Genomic DNA, 22,203 nt, shown 5'->3' with positions numbered 1-22,203 from the left:
TTTTTAGAAAGCAATGCCCATAAATGAATCACAAAGCACTTTGTCAGGGTGATAACTTTAAGATCTGATCCATCTCCCTCTTGAGAATGGAAGAGTGCAGTTCAGCGCATCAGGAGCTGAAGTCTCAGGGTTCCAGGTGCAGAGGAGCAACACTGATCCAAAGCCAATTCCCTCCCCAGATCCCAGTGCTGCCTCCCAGGCAGGCACAGGTAGGTGGAGAGCAGCCCAGGCCTCGGTCCAGCACGTGTACTGATGATTCAGAGTGGTGTGAAACAAGCTGCGCGTTTCAGGCGTGACCTAGATTGCATTTATTAGCTAGTCCTAAAATACAAGGTAAGATTTAGTAACCTTATTTATTTTTTCCCACAGTGGCTTAAAGAATGATTATAACAAAGAAACATTCACCTTGAAGCATAAAATTGATGAACAGATGTTCCCCTGTCGATTCATTAAGATAGGTAAATGCATTTTTTCAGCATTCTGAGTAGAAATAATCTCTTCTGATACTTGTGCCTGTCTTGGCACTTGTGACTTCATTGTACTCAGGCAAAGTATCCACAATAGCTGTTCCATTTCATCATCTTTTAGGCTGGTTAGATTGGAACACAGTGAAGTCCTGTTAATAAGAAATAATAGGTTCATAATTTAGATCCTGGGGAGTGAAAGCAAAATAGAGCAATTTTCAGAAATACAGCTGTTGAGTCAACTAATTGCGGGAGAAGCTGCTTACTGTCCTCCTATGAATTGCTATATAGAGCTTTAAATAAATAACTAAGCTAAATACCAGTAAAGGTTTCAGCATTGACACTCCTCGAGTCTGAAAAAGCTTGAAAAGTTCTGTTCTCAAACACGCTCTCAACACATAAAGCAACAGCAGAAGCTTCCCTTGTTCTCTACCTGCTGCTTTTATCACGATGTCTCACTCACCTTTGGCTAAGGATGACCCCCAGGGGCAGGGAAGGGTTGTACCCCCTCATGTCTTGTTTGGGGCAGGGGTTGGGGGGTGCTTCCAAAGGCCAGATACTGGGACATGTGATGGCAGCAGGTGAGGATTTCTCTTCCTTGCTTTCTGCAGGCCAGAGAGAACAAGAGCCTTACAGTTGTTGGATTTAATCCAAGGGTTTGGAGCCTTTCAGCTTGCTCAGTAAATTTATCTTTCCCTTCCTACCTACTGAGATAGTACAAGAATGACTGGATTTAAGCTAGCTGTTTAAGGGTAAAAATAGAGCAGGGAGGTAGTTGCTGAAAAAGGAGATAAGATCCCGTTGGCTAATTTAGATGAATTTAGAATTGTTTTATGTGTTGGGTAATTCTTTTGCCAAGACTCTGATGATAGTGGCTATTTAGGGGCTCCCCTCGGAGCCCTTTGCTCCAGTGTGTTCTTTCTGAATCTCCTCATGTTTGTCAGGAACTGAAAGCTTCAGGCTGGGAATCCAGTAATCGTTTGTGGGGTTTCCTGTTCTTAGAGAGGCAGAGGATTTGACTGTTCACTGGGCTGGTTTCTGGCTGCTGCTTTTGGAAGCAACTGTAGCACTTGGCTTTAGGAAACCTCAAGAGTCACAGAGGAATCAAGTTAAAGGTTGACTACATCAGGGAAGTTAAATGAATTTTTAAAAACTTTATTTTTTATTATTTATTTTTAAGCTTCCAGCATTAAGTTTTTGGAAAATATTATTTTCAATGGCTGAAAACCAGCAAGTAGTTCCTGGAGGGCTAAAGTGGCCAGTGGAAAGATTTCAGGCCGCTTCTTTGGATGTGTAAATTGTATTCTAGGAAAGTGTGTTCTGATGAAAAGAAGTGTAGCTGTGAGCTGATACTTGTTATGAAAGTGAAATGCTGATTAATTTCTATTACCAGTATGTTTTCCTCTGTAATTACATGAGTACTTTGTTTTCTTGGGATGGGTTCTTTATGTAGCACTTTTCACAGGGGCATGTAGTGATAGGACAAGAGGAAATGGCCTTATCTGAAGGAGAGTAGATTTAGATTAGATACTAGGAGGAAATTCTTGAGGGTGGTGAGGCTCTGGCACAGGTTGCCCAGAGAAGCTGTGACTGCCCCTGGATCCCTGGAAGTCTCCAAGACGAGGCTGGACAGGGCTTGGAGCACCCTGGGAACAGTGGAAGGTGTCCCTGCCCACAGCAGGGGGATGAAGGGATGGTCCCTTCCAACACAAACTATCCCACGAATAAACATTATTATCTACATTAATATTAGCTTTGCATTGAGCTGTCACTTCCTCACTGGTTATGATTTGAGATGAGTTTTCCTTTATAGCCTTTAATTTCCTGAAACTGCCTTCCATGAAGAAATTCCTGTGCTAAAACAGAACTGGAAATGATCTTTTCACCCAAACCTATGAAAGCCTCTAGTTGATGGCTGGTGTCATTTTGCTGAAGTTGTGAGAGCATTTTTTGCTGTGAAACAACTGCAAAACACTGTTACGAAATTCTGTTATTTTTCAGATTCACAGCTTGAAAATGTTTTGAGTTTGTTAAAATTTCCAAGCTGCTAGCCAAAGTAACTCAAAATTTCAAGCACCGTGCTGTGTTCCTTGTAACAGTGCCAGGAAACAACACCAAAATCTGCCCTTTTGGACTCTCAGGGTCTGACACGGTGAAATCCCGCTATCAGGGAGGTTTGGGTTTGGGGGTTCACAGCACTTGCATCAGGAATTGGCTTTATGATTCCACAGATCAGCACAGGGACCTACAACAGCACTGTCAGTAACACAATGGTGGGGTTTATATGGGGGCATGGGGCAGAAGAAACCATGGGGACATCTGGGAGAGGGGAAGGTTCCTGCTCCAGCCTCCATTTCTCGTGTATCAGAGGAATTTTCAGGCTCATAAAATACAGGAAGAATAACCTCTCTCCCTCTGTCAAGAAAAGCCTTGCACTTCTGCTAGTTTAATTACTTCACCTTCAGTTCCTGAGCACTGAAATGCCCAGTTGTGCAGGCTTTTGACCTACTTGACAGGTAATTTTTACATTTCATGTAGCACCTCATTAAAGAACTGGAGAGAGGGAAGAAGATATTTATCTGGACAAAATATCGAAGAATAATCTTTTTCATGTCTGTGGGCTTTGTTTCTGGCTCTGTTCTCATGATTCCTCCAAGCAGAGATTTTTCTGTGCTGTGTCCTTGAAAGCAGAAGGTGTAAAGACTGATTACCATGAAAGAAGTTGAAAAATGCCAGGTGTAATTCTCATTTCAGTTTGTTACTAGCCTGAGATTTGGTAACTAGGCTTCTAGATTTTTAGGCTTTGATAGAACAAAAATGAGGGATACTTTTTAAATGGATATTTTTTTATTTTTTGCAAGCATGCCTGTTTGTATGTCTGCCTAGACAGATAAGGGACACAGAAATTAGCTTGAGAGAGGTATTTAAAATTACTGTGTTTAATGCCTTTGCTATTCTCTTCTCTACCGTAGAGTTGCAGTCCTTGTCTAGGTGTAGCTATTATTGAGAAGTATCCCCTAAAATCATCTTTGTATGGATTAAGAAGTGTTAAGTGACTCAAATACCTTCTGTTTCTCAGAAGAATATTGATGTTTTTAAAAATCATTTTTCCTCTGCTGAGCTTTTCTCACTATGGAGTGACAATTCAACTGTTCTGAACAGTTGCAACTTCTAGGATGGATTGCTCTGGTACCTGCAGAAAAAAAAAGCATGGTGAGGTGGCTTTATGATGAAAAGTAGAGGAATTATATGGCTTTAGGCTTTCAACACCTTTGATAGTGGTGCATTTCCATCTCAAAGGTGTGCAGAAGAAAGTGCTTCCATGCTGCACTTAGTGCCTCCTCTTTCCAGGTATAAGTCAGATTGTGGGTGCTCTAAAGGAGATTTTTCTGAAGATCTGAGCACTCCTTTGGAGGCCTCAAAAAAGAGAGGGCAGAAGAAAGGGTAGGAAAGGGTGAGAGTTGTCTCCTGGGAGCCAGAGAAGAAGTTCAAAAATGAGGGGATGATCCAGCAGAACACTTCAACTTGCCTAACTGGAATAGAAATCACATTCCAATCTCAACCTCCAACTTTGTTTCTTTTCCTGCTCCTATGGAGTAGTTGACAAAGTTCAGGTTCACTTTTCTCTGCCTGTGCAGTGCTGGGGAAGTGTTTGCTTTCCCTTCCCTGTACAGCTTAATGTGTTTTCTTCTGAAAAGATGGTTTCACCATAAAAATCTTGCTGTTAAAAATGACAGTTTCTGGTGTTATGTTCCTTTATTTTGGTAAAAAGGACTGTTGGAAGCTCTGAGTTAACTGTGGGGAAGACAAATGTCAGTGTGGATAGCTTTGCTTTTTCTTGTGGTGAGAGCTGCCCTGGAGTCTTCTGTACATCTCAATAACTTCTTGGGTGTTGTAGTTGGCTTCAGAGTTAAGAGGATGAATTGTTAATTATTTCTGAGAGAAGTTCCTATAAGTTCTGAGGAGAACTTTGCTGAAAAGAAACAGAGGTGGCTAGAGAAGGTGGTAATACTTTAGTTTGGAAATTGGCCTCAGGTTTACCATCAGGAAATGTATGGTCTTGGCCTATTTGAGGTGGTCTGTGGTTTAGTTGAGTGTTTCAGTTCAGTGAGCTGGTGGATAGACTTTGATGTTTATAGATGACCAAATACCAAATTTAACCTCAGTTTGGTCTGGTCTGTGTGTTCAGGTCTGAGGACAGACCAAGGATGTTACCCTTAGATGTGGTGGTTTTTTCAGACTGCTGCAGTAACGGGTAGGATATCTGAATTTAGCAGCAGTCATGTTTTATGGTGTTAAGTTACCATATTGGCAGCACTCAGCTTGTGCAGAGGATGAAAGTCAGCAAGAGGGAAGTTTCCTGGGCAGAGTGTGGCATGTGGGTGGGAGACAGGTGACTCTTGGTTTTTCTGACCACTTCACGTCTTTCTTGTCTCCACAAACATGCACCTACAAGGAACTACTCTGAAAACATCACACTGTGTGCTGAATGTTCAGGTTTTAAAAAACTGTTTGAAAAGATGGTTTGAGTGGTGTAACACAGAAAGTACCTTCTTAGGGATATTAAAATCTGTTGAGAGTTGCATATACAAAGTCTCTTTGGATCTTGACTGTTCCCAGAAGTTATTGTGAGTCTTTAGCAATAGGTTTGTAAATACACCCCCTAGAACTTAGAAAATCATGTGTTTGAACATGTGCCTTGTGCCCAAACACATTACAGACAATCATAGATGTATTTTGTTTGAAGTATAAATACTTAAGTTCCTGTAAGAGCTCAAGAGCAACTTTATGATGAGTTGGGGTTTTTATTTCCTCAAGGAGTAGGTCAGAAAAACATGAGTTCAACAGGTTAATCTCAGTGGTATTTCATGGTGGTTTGAAAGACAACAAGCAATTTCTCTGTGGCAAAAATAGTGGAAGGGAGGAGGTAGTGGACTCCTTGCTGTTGCTGGTAACTGCTCATTCAACTTTAATACTGTCTTTTCCTGTTTATCAGTTACAGTCAAATAAAAAGGAAACAAAAGTATTTGAAATGAAACCACTTGATTTCACTGCAGTTTTAAGGAGTCAGAGTTCACACACAAGTTTTCTGGGAGCTGGAGTTGCTTCAAAAAGCAGAACCAGGTCTTAACCTGCAGATTAACCACAAAATCAGTGCAAGGCCACAGATGTTAACCCAGAGTGGTAGAGAAGCCCTAGGTAAGAGGCTGTAATGTGTTTCATAGGTCTTTTAGTATTTCAAGTCCATTTGTTCTAATATTCAGATAAAATAGTATCAGCAAAGAAACTGCACAGATTAAAGTTTAAAAAAAAAAATAGAGCTTTTAAATTGGAAATTGACAGTTATCCCTCCCTCCCTCCTCCACAACTTGCAGATGTTACTAATTTTGTAAAATGTAAAATACCCAAGCTTCTTGTCTTCACCATTAGGGAAAATAATTGTTGCTGACAAATGGGGAAATAAATGTACTATGAGGAGCAAATACTGTCGCTAGTATGCTCGTGATTCCCATGCTTGTCAAAGCTTGTTGCCTCTTGGAGCTGTTTTTAATGATAGTGTTTTTGCTCTTCTGCTTAAAGCAAGCTTCTGCTTTGTAATGATCTGCTGTGTTAATGTTGCTCAGCACAGGTTGCTTTAAATGACAAACTTGAACATGATGCATTTGGTAATTTTCCTAAGCTAAGTTAAATGAGCTAGAACTTAAGTCAGAAACTGAATTTTGTGTAAACTTTAAAAACATTCTGTTGCAATAGTGATTGTTTGATGTTTATGCATACTTTTTCTCCTTTTCCTTTCTTCTCCAGTTCCACTTTTATCCTGGGGACCTAGCTTCAATTTTAGTATCTGGTATGTTGAACTAAATGGCATTGATGATCCAGATGTGGTCCAGCCGTGCCTCAACTGGTACAGCAAGGTAGGCCTGCATTTTAGATGCCTGTTTGTTTGAAGTTTCCCAGTCTCAGAATCCTGTGAAACTTCTCTTACTGGAGTGATGTGACCTTTTAATTCCTTGAACAGCAGCTATTAAAACAGCAAACGTGCATAGTTGAAACCACATGGCTGACTTTGACCCTAAGAGAAACTTTCTGAATTTTATCTGCTTGTTCTCTTTGAAAAAACAACAAAACAGCCCCAAGAAACCCCAAAACCACCAACATCACCCAAAAAAACCTGCCAGGTAGACATCACAAGAAGAACATAAAAGAAGGGAGCACTGAGCCGAAAGGGACAATATTAGGAGAGTAGTATTTGTATTGGAAAGGAAACGAATCTTAACAAAATCAGATTCCTTTTGTCCTTCTTCTTGCCTTCTGATTCTTTTCACTCAAGTCCCTGGACTCCAGAGCCTTTTGGGTTACAGATGCAGCTTTTGTTACAGGATATAAAAATGACCTTTTTTTAAAGAGAATACATGTTGGTTTCTTACACTTTAGATGTTTCCCTCTTACTGTCTTTTTGCTGAATACCTCAGAAGACAGTGGGGCTGGTGCCACTGGCCTGTGGGATGAGATGATTTGTGCCATTTGTCATTTGATAGACAGAAAGTTCAAAGGGTTCTAAACTTTATTTTTTTAACCTGTGTTTAATTAAGTATGATATGCCTCTCCTGGGGGAGGGAAGTGCACACTACCAAGCAGAACTCATTGATACATTTTGTGCATTGGATCTTCTAGAACGATTAATGAAACTCATATTGTGTTGCAGAGAAGACATCCTTCCCAGCTGAGTAAGACTGAGTAGTGGAGCAGTGTATCTCTGCTTCCAGAAGGAAGAAGTTAGAAGGGGATAGGTATTGTGTGTGATGAGTACTGAGACTCCCTTACCAGATCATGATGCTGTCAGAATGGTGAAGAAGCTGTGTGTGACTGTGGTGCCTGGCTCGTGCTCATTTACACCAACATCATGAGCTGCTTTGTGGAGGATTTAAATAACCAGCACAGTGGAAGTTGTCTGGAGCTGCTTTATGGTCCAAGTGGTGTTGTGGTCATGAGTCAGCTGATGATGGATGTCCAGTTCTGAAAAGTCCAGTTGACAGAAGCTGCTAATGGTTTTCCTTTTGCTGGCTCTGCACACGGTGGTGTGCCTGGCAGTTTGGACCAGTTGCTATGAGCAGGAAGCTCTGATTTTTTTATTTTTTTTTTGGTCAGGAGTCATGCAGTGATGATGTTTGTATCTCTTTTGTTCCATCTTAGCCTGTGGAATCGGCACTTTTCCTGGTCAGCATTGTGTGTAGGGACGGCTTCTTCAAGGAGTGCCAGCATTGTTCTCCTAAAGCTTGGAGCCCCAAAGCAGCAGTGCAGAGACTGAGTCATGATGGTGTGGGCTCTGCTAGGATCCACTGCCAAGTTTTTGGTGATGAGTGCATGTGTCACTGATGTCACTGTCTCACAGGGGAGAGGCCACTGTTGCTGGATCCACAGAGAGGGATGTGCTGTCCCATATTTAGGGAAAGGCAGAAAGGTTGACCTGCTTTTTCCAGTTCTTTGAGATGGTGGGAATATTTTCATGTGTGTTTTTGGAAATCTCAGAGTCTTTGAAGTATAATAATTCTTCACTGCCTGTGACATCAGATGAGAAGAAGGTTCTACACCACATTGCCCTTCCTTTTTGTTTTGTGCCAGCAAAACCTTCCTCTCCTGTGGGGAGTGGAGCTGGGGATAATGGATAAGGACTGAAACATTCCTCAGCACTCTCTCCTTGCTGTCCAGCTCAGCCTATTGCCTCCAAAAAGCCTTGCCCCTTTTTCATGAGGAGTGGACATAATTCACCTGAGAAGGCGTACTTTATCACTGGGTACCACTTCTGATAATGAGCACATAAGTATTTTTAATTCTACGAGTTTATTTGACAGTGTTGATGTCTTAGTCTCATCTTCTTGTTACGTTTTTAACCATAGGAATTATTTACAGCTTCAGATCAAAGCTATTATTTGGGTTGTCATCTCTTTAAACCTGTATGACAGCATTTTAAAAGGAGCCTTTTATATAGTTTTTATCCACTTTTTTTGCTTAAAGCAAGTTTTTATATTTAACTTCTGAAGTACCACTGTGGAGTCGCTTGAATATAAACTTCTTTGTTGCATCAAGTGGCCAAACTCCATCTAAGTTGTTCCCTGCTTTCTAAGCCAAATCTTATCTGTCATAAGAGGCTCAGTGGAAGAGAGGAGGTACCCTCTGTCCCAGGTCTGCATTTTGTCTAATTTCTAAACTGAGGGATCTAAAAATCTGGAAGCTGGTAGTTACTGATGTGCAGTTTTCCTTTTGCTTGCTATCCCATTGTACAAAAAAGTCTAATTTGATTTTGGCCTTGACTCGTGCAAGTGAAAATTTGCTTAAAAAGAGTGTCTTAGGTATCTCTTGGAAAGAAAAAAAAGGAGTTGTTTTTTGCCAGTTGTGCTGTAAAACTATTTTAGCTTTAATATTCCTTTGCTACAGCCTTGCATTCTTATCGGTACATGTCCTTGGCCTTTGTGTGGGCTGGGAACTGGTTTTCTAAAAATGCATAGTTCTGGCTATTTGCAGCTGTGAAATACTGATGGATTAAGAACTAAAAATACAGTGCATGGCCGTGTTTCTTTTTAGCTGCTTCAGTTTATGAGATTCTTGCTATCGAGCTATTATTTTGAGAGCACTAATTTTTGTTGAATGTTGGTGTTAGTTCCACGTTTTTAGAAAGATTCTATTCATTTAAATACTATGAACTTCACTTTTTGCAGTAATGTCCATTTAGGTCTAAAATTTTTGTCTGTAATTTAATCAGTCTTATAGATGCTTAAAGTTACATTTGTTTTTTACCACAGTAGTTGTGTATTAAAGATGGAAATTGAGATTTCTTTTTTCTTTAATGTCTTAGAATTTAGGCTTAAAAAGTCTATTTAAAAAAAAGTGGTTCTGCTACTTACCAACTTAAAAATCTGTGTTTCTTATGCATCTTGTTAGCAGCTTTGAAAATTGTAGCTCTTACTCAGAGTTTACTACTCCCTCGTGTGTCTGTGCCAGGATGTTTGACCCAGTGTGGGTTTTCTCTCACCTTTCTCACCCCTTCCCACAGCTGAGTGGGAGATGGGCAGCTGTGGCTCCATCCGTGGTGCAAAAGCAGAGGTTCTGCTTCAAGATGCAGGAGAATATTTAGAAGTTAAAACTTTGACGCGCACGTAAATCCTTGGTGCTGCTGATCCCAAACCCTCACAAACCCGCAGGATTTGGGGTCAGCCTTCTGCCTTTCTGTAGCAGGAGTGCTGGTCATTGCAAGTATTTCCATTCTCACAGCTTTTTTTTTTTCCTTCTGCTTCTAGAAAAGCTGTGACCTACTTACTCTTCTAAATTATTTTGTTATGTAAGAGTCATACAATCAAATTATGTAACGCTGATAGCGAAGGCTTTTTCCTGCTCTGTGCTTCGTGTAGGCCTTGAACAGCAGGGCCAAGCAGATGGGGGGGAAATAATGGTCACCCCAGAGATCTGGGACACCGTGCACTCTCTTCTTGTATGCTTATTAAACTGGATGGTACCAAATTGTATAATTTCTATACTGTTGGAAAGTAAATGCCTGCACAGCCTGTAATGCCTCTCATACTGCGCTCCGCCGTGGGCTCGCGAGTTGTTTGTGCAGCGTGGATAAAACATCCTGTCTCTGGGCAGGTTCACAGGTAGTTGCCAGCAGTGCTGGTCAAAGGAAAAATCTCCATGTCTCAGAGGTTTTCTTGTGTTCCAGTAGTACCGTGAACAGGAAGCCATTCGCCTTTGCCTAAAGCATTTTCGGCAGCACAACTACACCGAGGCTTTCGAGTCGCTGCAGAAGAAAACCAAGATTGCTCTGGAGCACCCCATGCTGACAGACCTGCACGACAAACTGGTGTTGAAGGGGGACTTCGATGCTTGTGAAGAGCTGATAGAAAAAGCTGTGAATGGTAAGAGAATCAGAGGAATCTGATCCATGAATTATAAAAAAAGCACAGTGAAATATTACCTTCTTTTAAATGTTAGTGGGCTTAGTAGTAGAACTGGCAGGTCCATGTGTTATTTCATTTCTGGTGTGCTGTCAGTTTTTAGACTTGTTAGTGTGTGTGTGTTGAAGGATAAAAATTCATGAAATCTCTTATCGCTGCAACTTTTGGAGTCTCTTTCTCCCAGAGATGACTAGGAGGTGCACTTGAGTGGGTAAAGACAAGTTCTTCATGTAAGCGTTGGCAAGCTGAGGGTGGGCTTAAACTGTCAGGAAAGTCACTGGAATGGTGAGCAGGGAAGCAGAAGACTGGAGTTCTCAGTGGTGATCTGGATCATGGTTTCTGGTTGGAGCTCATCACCAAGTTGGTGTTCAGGCAAAAGTTTTCTGCTGTGTTTGGATGAGGAAGCTCTCTTTGCTTTTGGGAAAAATTATCCTTGGGGAATTGTGTGGAAGTCAGTGACTGGAGGCAGAACCTGTTTTCCTTTGCAGAGTGGGACCTTGGCAGGGCAGTCAGTTTCATTGGAACTGCTATTAATTTTTTACTTGGAAGCTTTCTACTTAAAAAACACAGTGTATAAACAGCTCTCAACTCCTAAGAGGGAGATGTACTCTCTCTTGATCGAATAGGATACAGAAAGAGTGGGGCTGTTGCACTGAAGTGACTCTAAGGACCTGTGCAGCAGTTTTGGATTGCAGTCTGATAAAAGAGAGGTGCTCTTGGCTGTGGGTGTAGAGCTTTTTAACTCTGTGCAGTCTCTCATTATGGGAGACTTGTACTGGTGTAAGAGGAAAACTTTGTGTCTGATGCCAGTAGAGTTAGGGACTTAGTGAACCAATTTCAAGGATAGCTGGCACCAGAGATGTTACTCTCTAATCAGTTATTTTGTAATATGTTTGGAAAGATGCCAGCGTACCTGCTTGACTCCCATCAGTGTGGTTTGTACCACAGAAGCTAGAAGTGGTTCTCAGAATGTGATGGAAATGATAGCTTGAAAACCAAAGGCTGTCTTCCATGAAAACCCACCATCTTTTAGTGATTAAGCCATTCAGTTGAGCAGTTTTAAGGAGGTTATTACAACAGGTCCTCCAAAACTGCAGTAAATAGTTTTCTATGGGTTTGGCTCAAGGTTTCTCTTCCGACAGAACAGTGCAGACCTGCCCTGTGCTGAGCTCCAGGAGCAGCTACACAAGCACTGGGACTGAGAATTGCCATGTTCATCGTCATCCTCCTGAGACAGGAGAGTGTTGGCTGGGCTGGGAGCGTGAGCAGCTTCCTGCAATGCAGGGGCATTTTGCAACTGGCAGCTTCCTCCTGAACCATAAGGGCAGGGGAGGATTGCAGGCTGGAAAAGCAGCAGGGAGCTGTTTCTGTCTGTGTCTCAAAGACACGAGTGCCTGGAGGGAGCTGATGAGCCCACCATGACGTTGCAGCAGCCAGAGGAGTGCTGTGTGCTGATGGTGATGATTTTATCATTGCCTCGCTCTGCTGCCTTGGCCATGGCTTAATCTCAGTGCCTGGAGGCTGTCCTCTTTCCACTTCATTGCAGGCTGGAGTGGAAATGATTTCTTGAATGGAATTACACTCAAAGTCTTAAAATGTACTGAAAAAATACTCTCAAAAATGGAATTTTTTCCTTGGACACTAATGAAGTGAATGTTTGTAGCCTCATTTTTTGAGCTGTTATTTCTTAATTTCTTTTACTACTTAACGTATGCTGAGAGTGGGGCTGCTGTCAGCAGTGCTTTGCTTTTCCAGGTGTGGAAGTACTGTCAGAGGACCAGCCTGGTAGGAAACTGTAGGTCTTATATTGTCCTGTCTGACAGACACTTGTTTCTCGTCAGATTTGATGTGGATAATCCTCCTTCCCTGTTTTTTTTTAATCATGTCCCTTTTTGGAGGCTGAGGAGCTCAGCATCACTTAGGTGAGCTGGAGGAATATGCTGTAGCTTGTTTTATTAGCCTTTTTATTATTGCAGCAAGTATAAGGAGCAAGTCTTGGTAGTAACAGACGGTGGATAATTTAGCAGGAGAGTCTTAAAGAGCATCATTAGGTTTTGTCACTGCTTCTGAGGGACAGAAAAATATGCATGGGGATGTTCATTTTGCTTCGTTTTAATCCGGCACCTGGCTAGCTGAAGTGAAATGTCAGTGTGCGCATCTCCCATCGCTCTGTTGGTCATCCTTAATGATTTTGCTTGCCTTGGAATACATTAACCTTCCTTCCCCCATCCTCCTGCCATTTTTTATGCTGTCTTCAGCTTTAAATGTACCCATTTAAAGCTCTGTCGCCTCCCAGCACCCTTTGGAGAGAAGTGCTATCTATCCCGAGACACCGAGGCTGCATCCCATATTTGCTTTAAGCTGACAAGACTGCGGGTTTTCACTAACTGGGTCAATCCTGCCCTTGCTCAGGACAGTGTGTCCCTGGCACTGGTGCTCGTGCTGCCACATGGCCAACCCAGACAGGGAGCTGATCAGGCTGGGGTGGGGGAGAGGACAGGACAAACCTCTTCTGATATCCACAAAACCCCCTCAAACTGCAGCTGGAACAATTTGTCTGAAGTTGTGGCAGTCAAGTGCTGAATATTAATGGTGTTTAACAGCTGGATTCTTCTTGGTAGGATGGGAATAGTGGTTTTCAGCCTTCAGCACATTCTCCTGCAGTATTCCTACTACTTGCTCCCTGTGATCTTCCACAGTTACCTGTCCTTACTCTGTTCTGCATTTGTCAAGCTCCCCAGCATTTTCTGAGCAGCCTGATCTGGTGAAAGATGTCCCTGTCTGTGGCATGGGGGTTAGAACTAGATGATCTTTAAGGTCCCTTCCAACCCAGGCCGTTCTGTGATGATTTTTTAATCATTTTACTTTCCTAGCAGCTCTGTTGTGAAGTCTCAGTAGCTTGCTGCTTAGTCTCTAAGGTGTGGGTGTTCTTACCACTGAACTCCTGTCTGATGTGTTGTTTTTCCAAATAAAAGAGGATTAACTTTAGTCCTGTGTCTGTGTAGTGTAGCTGAAGTGTAGAGTTAATTGAGACATACAGATCCTTAAATTATCCCTGAAATCGTTCAAAGAGCAACTGTTCTGTTGCAGACTGGGCATGAATATGTGAACTCCTGACCGCTTGCTGATCTGGGAGTTCATTGCCTTAAAGGCACAAACAGAAGTGCAGTGAGGTTGACAGAGATACTGCACACTCAGTGCAGCCTAAAATGTCTTCTGGAGAGTTTGATATTTGCAGTGGTGGGTATTGACAAAGTGCAACGCTCTGCATCTCTCGCGGGCTATTTCCATAGGCTTAGTCATGTAGAAAAAGAGTAGGTGGTCAAGAATTAGTGCTGGCAGAGCTAACTCTTGTTCTTTTGCATTGCTAATGATGAACGCTGTCTTCCACCTCACATCACCAGATGATTTCTTTTGAGAGCTCAGTGGCAGGCAGCCACACTTTTCCCACTGATTCTTTTGACTTGTGCGTTACACTTAGAAAATGGGCAAATGGAAACTCTGGCAGCTGCCTGACTTCGTCTCAAAAAGAAAAGGTTCCCTAAATCTCAGCTGGTTCACAGACTCGGTTCAAATGCTTCACATTTGGATCCATTCCTATAGCTTTTGGGCCTATATTATTGAAGGAAAAAATCTGCTTAATATTCCTACAGAGAGAGTATGTGGAGTGCAAATTGCTTGGTTGAACCGCTCGCAGCTCCTGTAGACGTGGAAAGCTGCTTGGAATGGGTGGAAGAACTGCTTGTTTCCTATTAGTATTCCAGGGACTGAGGTGTTCTTTCTGGCACTGCTCGTGTCAGTATGTGACATGTGTTTATCTGGTGACAAGTCAATCCTGTGTGACAAACAAGAAGTTTTGATGCTCAGCCTGCAGGCTCCCAGTGTCTCCCAGAACTCAGGATTCACAGGAACAGGATGCACAGGAGCAGTTGTATTCCCCAGGAAGCTCTAGACAGACATGTATACCTGAATTTTACCATCTAATATTGTTTGGATTTGGTTCTGAGAAAGCTGTTATGTATACTGGGATATGTGGAGGGGAGATGCTGGATAGGGATCCAAAACCTCTGGGAAGTAAATGATAGAGTTTGTGTAGAAGAAGGATAACTTATATGGATTTGAGAGCAAACCTTGTTTCATTTTTATGAAGAACAAAGTGCCAGAAAATATTACACGTCTGAGGCTGAAAAAAAAAACGTGTTTCCTTGTTTCTCCCAAATCTTGAGGAAATTGTCGAGTTAACAGCTGGATTTTTATCTGCTAGAACATCTCTCTCCTTCAGGTTTTCTGTACGAGGTAGCTTGTGACTCAAAAAGCCTCAAACTGTTTAGGTATTCTGGCTACTTTTCTTTGGTTTGAGAAAAATCTTAAAACCTCAAACCCCAGCTCCCAGAAATTATGGGCTAAATGTCACTCTGAAGGTTTTTGAGCCATTGGCAGTGAAGTGAATAGGTTTCAGCAACACTACCTGGAGGTGTGTGTTGTCTAAAAACCCCCACAAACCTGATAGAACTTGCTCCTGAGTGGCTTCAGAAAGTTAAATATTTTTGTCCACAATGTTTGTCCTAATCCTTTCTGAGTAACCTGCAATTGGCTGGCAAAATAAAGACTTGGGTTATCGGGGAGGCAGAATTTACCGAGCTTTAATCACAGTGAACTTCGTGTTGTTACATCCAAAATGCGTCATGACATGCTGCAAAGGGCTTGAAAATAGTACAAGTCGTTTTTTTGGCTGTAATTTTAGTAAACGTGGACATTGAAGTGAGAGGTCTCCGGAGCAAAAGAAAACATTTCATTTAAAAACTTCCACCTGACACCTTTTTTTAATTTTTTTTATTTTTGACAAGAGTCTCGAAATTTATTTTAAACTCCTGATTCATTGGGAACAGCTGACAGACCTGAGCAGGCCTAGATCTGATCCTCAGTGCCTCACAGGAGCTTTGGAGACCTTTTGGTCAGCAGTGCTCTCCTGACAAGGAACATAAGGAGTGCGCTGGCGTAGGTCTGGCGTCGGGTACAGAATCCACCTAGAAATCCTCCTTTTTTTTCCCTGGTGGTGTCAGACAGGTGGTGATTCAGCTTCCAAAACAAGCTGCTGCTGGTTTGCAGTGTAAGTAGAGTGAATGTGGAACTGCTTCCAGCAGAAGGAAACATTTCTGGGAAGCAAGCTGGAGTATTTCCAAACCGATGTCCCACGGAAGACAAGAAGCATTATTAAAAGAGGCTGAAGGCACAGTAGGGGAGAAGTGTCATATCTTGACAAGTGCAGCCTGTGGGTGTAGAGCATGGGAGAGAGGTTAAATCACCCTTTCAGATCCTATGTGCTGTTAATTCATCCTTTTGAGCTATTTATGTCTAATTATCTATTGGCTGCCATCGGGATAAATACGGTTTTGGTTTCTGTCTTGCAGACCCAAGGCTGTAATGATAACCAAAAAGCTGCATTTCTGTCTGGGTTTGTGGCTGAGTCACTGTGGGATTTCTTACAGCACATGCATTTGTTCTATTAGGCCTGGCTTTTCTGAATCAGAATTTATGAGATCTCAAGCTTCGAGCCTCTCATGTGTTGTCCCAACTTCATAAATGCTGAAGAAGTGGGAGTTAAGAACCCTGCTATTAAACCCAAAATAAACCACTTTTCTTTCTACATACATTGAGCAAACTTCTGGCTTTCCTCGATTACCTAATGTGGGGGGAGAGCTGCTGTTTTTGGCTCTGAGGTGAAAGTAAAATCTGCCCTGTTTTCAGAGTATTTATTTGGAAAAACTTGCACAGCTGAGTTTATAAAAGTTTTATATTTTCAGACCAAACTCATCACCTTTCAGGAGCTCTTGAGTGCCCTTGTTTTCCTGTTAGATGGTCTCTAAATAGAGCATTCATCTTCTCCAAGGAAATACTTGCTGCTGGCTTGGGTTTTAATTAAAACCTGGATTTCAGTCACGACAAGCTACAGGATGCCAGGAAACACTTTAAAATTTTCTCTGAGTCTTTTGTCATGCTTAACAAAGATTTTTACCTTTTTCTAAATAAATAGGGATGTGTTCAGTGAGGATCATTCTTTCTTGCCTATATATCTACAAAGGGCTTTTGTATAAATAAGCAGAGGCGTTCATCATCTATTAAATTCCTATTGTTTTTTTTCCAGGTAATGCAATAATACATGAATACAGCAGAAACATTAGTCAGGAAGAGACTGTGTGTTGAGATGGTGGGTGATGGGTGAGTTGTAGCCAGGCAAGCAGTGCTCAGGTGCTCTCATAGTTTGTTGTGCTACAGAAGGTGAGGTAGGTGTTTCAGAGGAGACATTTGGAGAACAACAGCACTGAGTTCCCCACATTGCCAAGCCTTTCCCAGAGTGGAGGGCAGTCCTAGGGAGTGTGGGTGTTACAAGTCTCTTTTACAAAAAATTGGTGTTTATGTGATAGACTGATAGCATCTGAACAGGATTAGGAGCTGGTCTCTGGGTGCTGATGAGGTGGAAGGCACAAGGGGAGTGTGGATAAAGTGCTGGAGCTGGTGCTGCTCACAGAAACGCTGCACTTAGCACATCTGGCCTGGGATCTAACACCTCCTCTATTGCTCTTCTTGCTTAACTCTCTGAAGAGAATGTAAACTATTGTTTTGTTTTTCATCCAGGGCTTGGTTGTCCCATATCACAGCATTTAGACAATCTGCTCTGCTTCCCTTCTCTTCTCAGATGAAGCTCTAGAGATGCTGTCTGACCTAGTTTTAACTTAATGTGCACTAAAATGGCTGAATTTTATATGCACTGGCAACTTTCCTTTTGCTTAAATAAGGGGGAGGAATTCTATTCTTAATTAAATTCACCACACTGGAGATTTATAGACACTTGGCACGACCTGGCAGGCAAACTGGATAATTCCTGATTGATCTAGTAGCAAGTATTCTTTTTATTTTAGTGCTTGCACATTTAGTTCATTAACAAACTAACAAAAGTTTAACCAACTAACAAAAGTTTAGCAAACTAACTGACACATAATGGAGAGCTCACTGAAAATGAAGGCTTTGGATTGGCATACTGGATTGAGTTAGGCTGAAGTTATCCACATTAAAAGTGATTTTGCTATAATGGAAGGATAAATGTTTTATCCAGCAAAATTTTTGTTTTGCAGATGGCTTGTTCAATCAGTATATCAGTCAGCAAGAGTACAAACCTCGCTGGGGGCAGATTATCCCCAAAAGCACCAAAGGTAAGGACATTTCTTAAGATAGAGCTCGTGTAGTGCCAGTTCTGTCTTGTTCCTTTGAGAATGTGGAGCAAGAAAATGATGCAAGAAAGTCTCCTCTAGGAGAGTTCTAGGGAATGGTTTCTTCTCCGAAAAAGTTGCATTTGTCTGCAAATTCAGTGAAATTCAGCCTGCTCTCTGGTTGAGTAAGGAACACTGCAGGAATACAAGTGGTAACTTTAAGGATAGATCATCAGTTTAGTAACAAATCCCAGAATATTGGTTAAACATCACAACAGTTACCTGTGTTACTGGATTTAGCACAAGGAGTTGATGTAGCTTCAACTTCAAGTGGAGAGTTGGCAAATAAATACATTATCTTAACAGGGAGTATTTTAAATGAGGTGGATCTTTTGAAGTCTTGATCTCTTACACAGTACATCCAAACTGCAGAATCTTTTCCATTCCTGTCTGCCTTGAGAGGAGACTTGTAGCAGCATCCTTAACTGCAGAGTACAAAAATCACTGTCATAGAGCAAATGTAGTCTCCAAGGTGACAATTGCCAAATGTGGAGCAGAGTCCCCAAGCCCCTTGGGAGAGGTTATCTGTGTCACCTGTCCTGAATGCCTAAGATATATAAAGTAGTTGGAAAGCTGCTTTAATTGGGTAGGTGGAATTCCCTTAGATGTGGGAATAGCTGGTACAAAGCCGGCTGTGCTATGTCTAGATCACCTCCTGCTGCCATCCCAGGGGTTCATTTCCCTGTCATTTGAGTATCTGTTCCCACAGCTCAGCCCTCAGGCAGCTCTCAGGTGGGGAGAGATGGAAGGGGAGCCAAAGGGTGACTGTGTTGTCCCTGCTGGAGAGCTGCAAGGACAACTCAGAGCTCTTCTGTGTGCCCCAAGTGCGTCAGGAACGTTGAAGCTCCTTCCCAAGGCACTGGGAGTTGCGCTATTCACTTCTCTCTGTACTGTCAGTCACCAGAGATAATTCAGTATAAAACTCTGTACAGTTTTTATAATGCACAAAAATAATATTACCTGGAAAAAGTGATGTGCAAGTTTTTAAAGAAGGGTGAGTTACTCAATTCCTTTGCTTCCATGTTGAGGCTGTGTCTTTCTTTGGTTTAAAAATTTTACAATGGAAAACTCCCTTCCCTTTTTTTCTGAAGGTGACGGGGAAGACAGTCGGCCAGGCATGAGAGGTGGCCATCAGATGGTTATAGATGTGCAGACAGGTGAGTTGTTATTACATTTCTTAACTATTTAATCAGTTGTTTTCCAGATAAATATGCAAATGTGTTTTTCTTCAGACACTGTGTTAGGTTTTGAGGAAAAAAAAAATCACGCTTTCTTGTAGTTGGATTAAATGCTCTGTTTCCTCTCTGGATCTATATTCCAGCTGCCTTTCCCTTTCTTCCCTAATAATTCTGTGTTATGCCTTAGCCATTGTCTTGTCTTAACTAAGAAACCAAGAACAATTGATTTTAATTTTTTGTTCCTCCTACCATCTTGGAGCAGGAATTCAAACGAGAAGAGAAATTAGGGATATTTTCCCTTATCTGCTACAGGCTGTGCTCAAGCAATAGATCTGTTGTGTTGAAACATTCCTTGTATTTTGGTAGGAGTGGCTTCTAATTCCCACAGTGTGCAAGAAACTCCTGTTAGATATAATTCTTTCGACATCTCTTGCAAAACTGTTTCCTTAAGCAGTTTAATGAATGGCTCAGCCTCTGTTCAGAGAACCTGCAGAGAAAAGAAAATGGGGTGGTGTATCAGGAACAGTTCCAGTGATTGTTGTTCTGCATAATTTTCTATATCTTCGTCTGTTATTTAATCAGATTTCTGTGCTACGTCAATCGTTACTAAAATAAGGAAAGCATCTGCCCAAGTCTTTGCTGTATGAAGGAAAGGATTTTTCTTGGGAAGGGAGAAACAAGATCAGGGTGTGGGTATTGGATAGGAATCTAGAGTGGCATTGAAAGAGTTGGCAAAAAAAATGCCCATGGCCGTATCTGTTGTGGTCACAGGACGGGGACAGAGCATGTGACAGGATAGGACCTTCCAGAGTAATTTGCTAAGTCATAGTGAACAAGCAAAAATCCAGCAGTAGCTGCAGCCTCTGGCTTTTGCTCAGAGTAGTTACTGCTCTGGAGGAAGCACTTGTGCTATTTGGTGTAGGAGAGTAAACTTCTTTCATTTGGTGGGAGAGGTTTGAGATTGATTAGAACAAAACGCTGCTGGAGGATTTGCTGTGTTTGTGCAGAGGCTGGGAACGCTCCCTAGTGGCCTCGGGAATAAGTAGTGAGTGTTTCACAAGAGCGTGGAAGAAACATGATCCGTGTCAACTTGGAAATGATAGTCCTGCACACCTCCTGAAAATAAAATATCCATGATAGTGTGAGCCTTCCTTTCCATTCCTCTTGCTTTTCCAGCAACAGTAAGGTTGTCAGCTCTGCTTTTGACTGCAGTTTCACTCTGCTTTAACAAGGCAGTGAAACTCATCCATGTATTTTTTAATATTTCGTGATAGATTTTGTATATATTATATGTACTTTGGATATATGTGTGTATTTAATATATATTAATATTTATTTTATTTATGGATATGTATGTAACATATATATTATAAATTTATCAAATATATACAATTTATTACATATAATATATACATTTTATTTTATTTGTTTTACTTGCACAAAAGTGGCTGGACAATACCCACCAAGGTAGAGTCCTGGATCTCCTTCCCTCTGTTGTGGTGGTCATTTCATGCTTTAGCTCTATTTAGAGGTGGTGGGATACCTTCCCAAAGTTTCCCTGTGGGCTGTTTGGGAAGTTGCTTTCAGTTTTGCATCCAGGTCCACTGAGACTTGTAATAGCTGAAATGTTTTTGAGATGATCAGTTTTGCCATTTAATTTGGCTCATGACAGGCCAGGGGATGTTCTTGGGGCTGTTTCCCATTGCTGATTGCTGGAGTTTTCCTTTTGAATATAGGTGGAGTTTAATGAGCTGGTGGGAATTTAGCCAGTTATGTCAGGATGCATTTTACAGACTGGGGCTGGAAAGCTCCCTGGCTAACCTTGGACAGATCCAGTGTTAATGGAAAAGGGAGCAGTGGTGTTCTCTTCCCTTCAAAGACATCCTCTCCTGCCTTACACACCTGCTGAGTGGGTTTTTTTAAGAAGACTTTAGCAACTGAAGAAAAATCGTCTCAGTTTGCTTTCCTTGTTAGAGGAGTGAGGTCCTTCTCAAAAATGAGTATTTTCTTCAGCTTAAATCTTTTGGAAGTGAAGTGAAACAAACAGCAAAATCATACTTACAAGGAGATTCTCAAGGTTTATATCACATAGATTTAAGTGTTGGAAACAGATCTTAATCTCTGATGGCCAGACCTGCTGTAGCTATATATGAACTATAAATGGTTTGGCATTTTGATCAACTTCAAGGAGATTTTAACCACTTATTGCTGACTAGGAAAATAATTCTAACTTAATAGTACTGAGCCTGCTGGATGCACGTGCTGGTGTTAAGATAGAGGATATGGATTGGTGAGTAGCTGAAGTAGATCTTAAGTTGCTGCTAATGCATGGAGTCACTGAGACTGTTTTTATCAGTTTCGGGTAGAGCATGGATTAACTTGGTCTCAGCTGCCTTTTAGCATGGCTTAACTTTCACATAGAGTAGGCTGAAAGTAACTGAAAGAGAATTTAGCATCTCTGCTGGCAGCCAGTAACTTGTGCTGGAGCTCATTTCCATCTGACACTCCTGTTTTTAATACCTGCCACAGCTGACTGAGTAAGTGCAGTGTTCCTGATGCTTTGGGAAGCTCTTGAAGCACTTTGAAATGGAGCTGTAGGCATTGTGGGATGTAGAACTGAGAATGCAGCCTGATGTCTTCTTATATATAAGAAAAAAAGAGAAATTAAAAATGGGAAGTTAGTGATTTCCACAATATCCTCCATTATTTTAATCACATTAACACTCAGACTGGAATGACTCTGAATGGCAGAATTAGGAAGTTGAATTTGATATGTATGTGCAGAAACATAAACTAAGAGAAATTGACAGTTGTAGCTGAAACCACTGTTAGGTACTTTAAAGCTTTAGGCTGGAAATGAAAACAGAAAGCTCCTGTTATTCCTGCTTTTCCCTGCAAGGTGCGTTTCTCATGCAGCTCTCTGTGTGGGAGGCTGGAGAGTTCTCTCTGCTTGTCTACAAGGAAGAGGAAGTATTTTAGTAGTTGCAACCCAGGTACATAGATTAAAACAAAATTATCCCCCAACCAACCTCAAAACTACACAAGTACACAGTGTTGTGTGCTGCATGTCAGACATGAGAAGCTGTTTGTGTAGGCCCTGGGGAAATACTGGGGCAGTAACACACAGGCTCGAGTGCAGAACAGTGTTCCCACAGAATTGAACCCTAATGGAGTTTTGGATGAGGGTGTCAGCATTTGGCACTGGTTCCTTATTAACAGCTCTTTGAGGCTACCCTTGCTGGGCTCTTTATGGGTCAGATATGCCACATGTTTCAAAATTCCAGTGCTTATTCTGGAAGAAAGAGGGAATGGGTAAGTGAATTGCCAAGCACAAGTTTTAAGG

The 22,203-nt window shown here is 41.7% G+C and overlaps 1 protein-coding gene and 1 long non-coding RNA gene across 6 annotated transcripts in view; one reads left to right on the top strand and one right to left on the bottom strand.

The window, feature by feature from the left end:
- The window catches only part of MKLN1 (muskelin 1), a 101,879-nt gene that overhangs the window by 22,909 nt on the left and 56,767 nt on the right, over nucleotides 1–22,203 (top strand). For 2 of the 4 annotated variants that reach the window (XM_019006619.2, XM_015627342.3), the window contains exons 4-8: nucleotides 370–458; nucleotides 6,270–6,379; nucleotides 10,183–10,375; nucleotides 17,548–17,625; nucleotides 18,774–18,839. In XM_019006619.2, the coding sequence (XP_018862164.1) occupies nucleotides 370–458; nucleotides 6,270–6,379; nucleotides 10,183–10,375; nucleotides 17,548–17,625; nucleotides 18,774–18,839 (536 nt within the window). The remainder of the gene's footprint in view (nucleotides 1–369; nucleotides 459–6,269; nucleotides 6,380–10,182; nucleotides 10,376–17,547; nucleotides 17,626–18,773; nucleotides 18,840–22,203) is intronic. The other 2 variants (XM_019006620.2, XM_033514287.1) reach the window with 2 other exon arrangements.
- Nucleotides 15,128–20,801, bottom strand: LOC109022650. Of its 2 annotated transcripts, XR_004497432.1 has the most exons (5): nucleotides 20,324–20,801; nucleotides 18,643–19,347; nucleotides 17,905–18,107; nucleotides 17,590–17,817; nucleotides 15,128–15,684 (listed from the first exon to the last, which is right to left on the bottom strand). It is a non-coding gene; the product is annotated as an uncharacterized LOC109022650 (long non-coding RNA). The 2 variants fall into 2 exon arrangements; XR_002001726.2 differs by lacking the exon at nucleotides 20,324–20,801 and having other exon boundaries at nucleotides 15,133–15,684; nucleotides 18,643–19,683.

Source organism: Parus major, chromosome 1A, assembly GCF_001522545.3.
Source record: "Parus major isolate Abel chromosome 1A, Parus_major1.1, whole genome shotgun sequence".
NCBI lineage: Eukaryota > Metazoa > Chordata > Aves > Passeriformes > Paridae > Parus > Parus major.
This window is presented reverse-complemented; position numbering and strand designations above follow the sequence as displayed.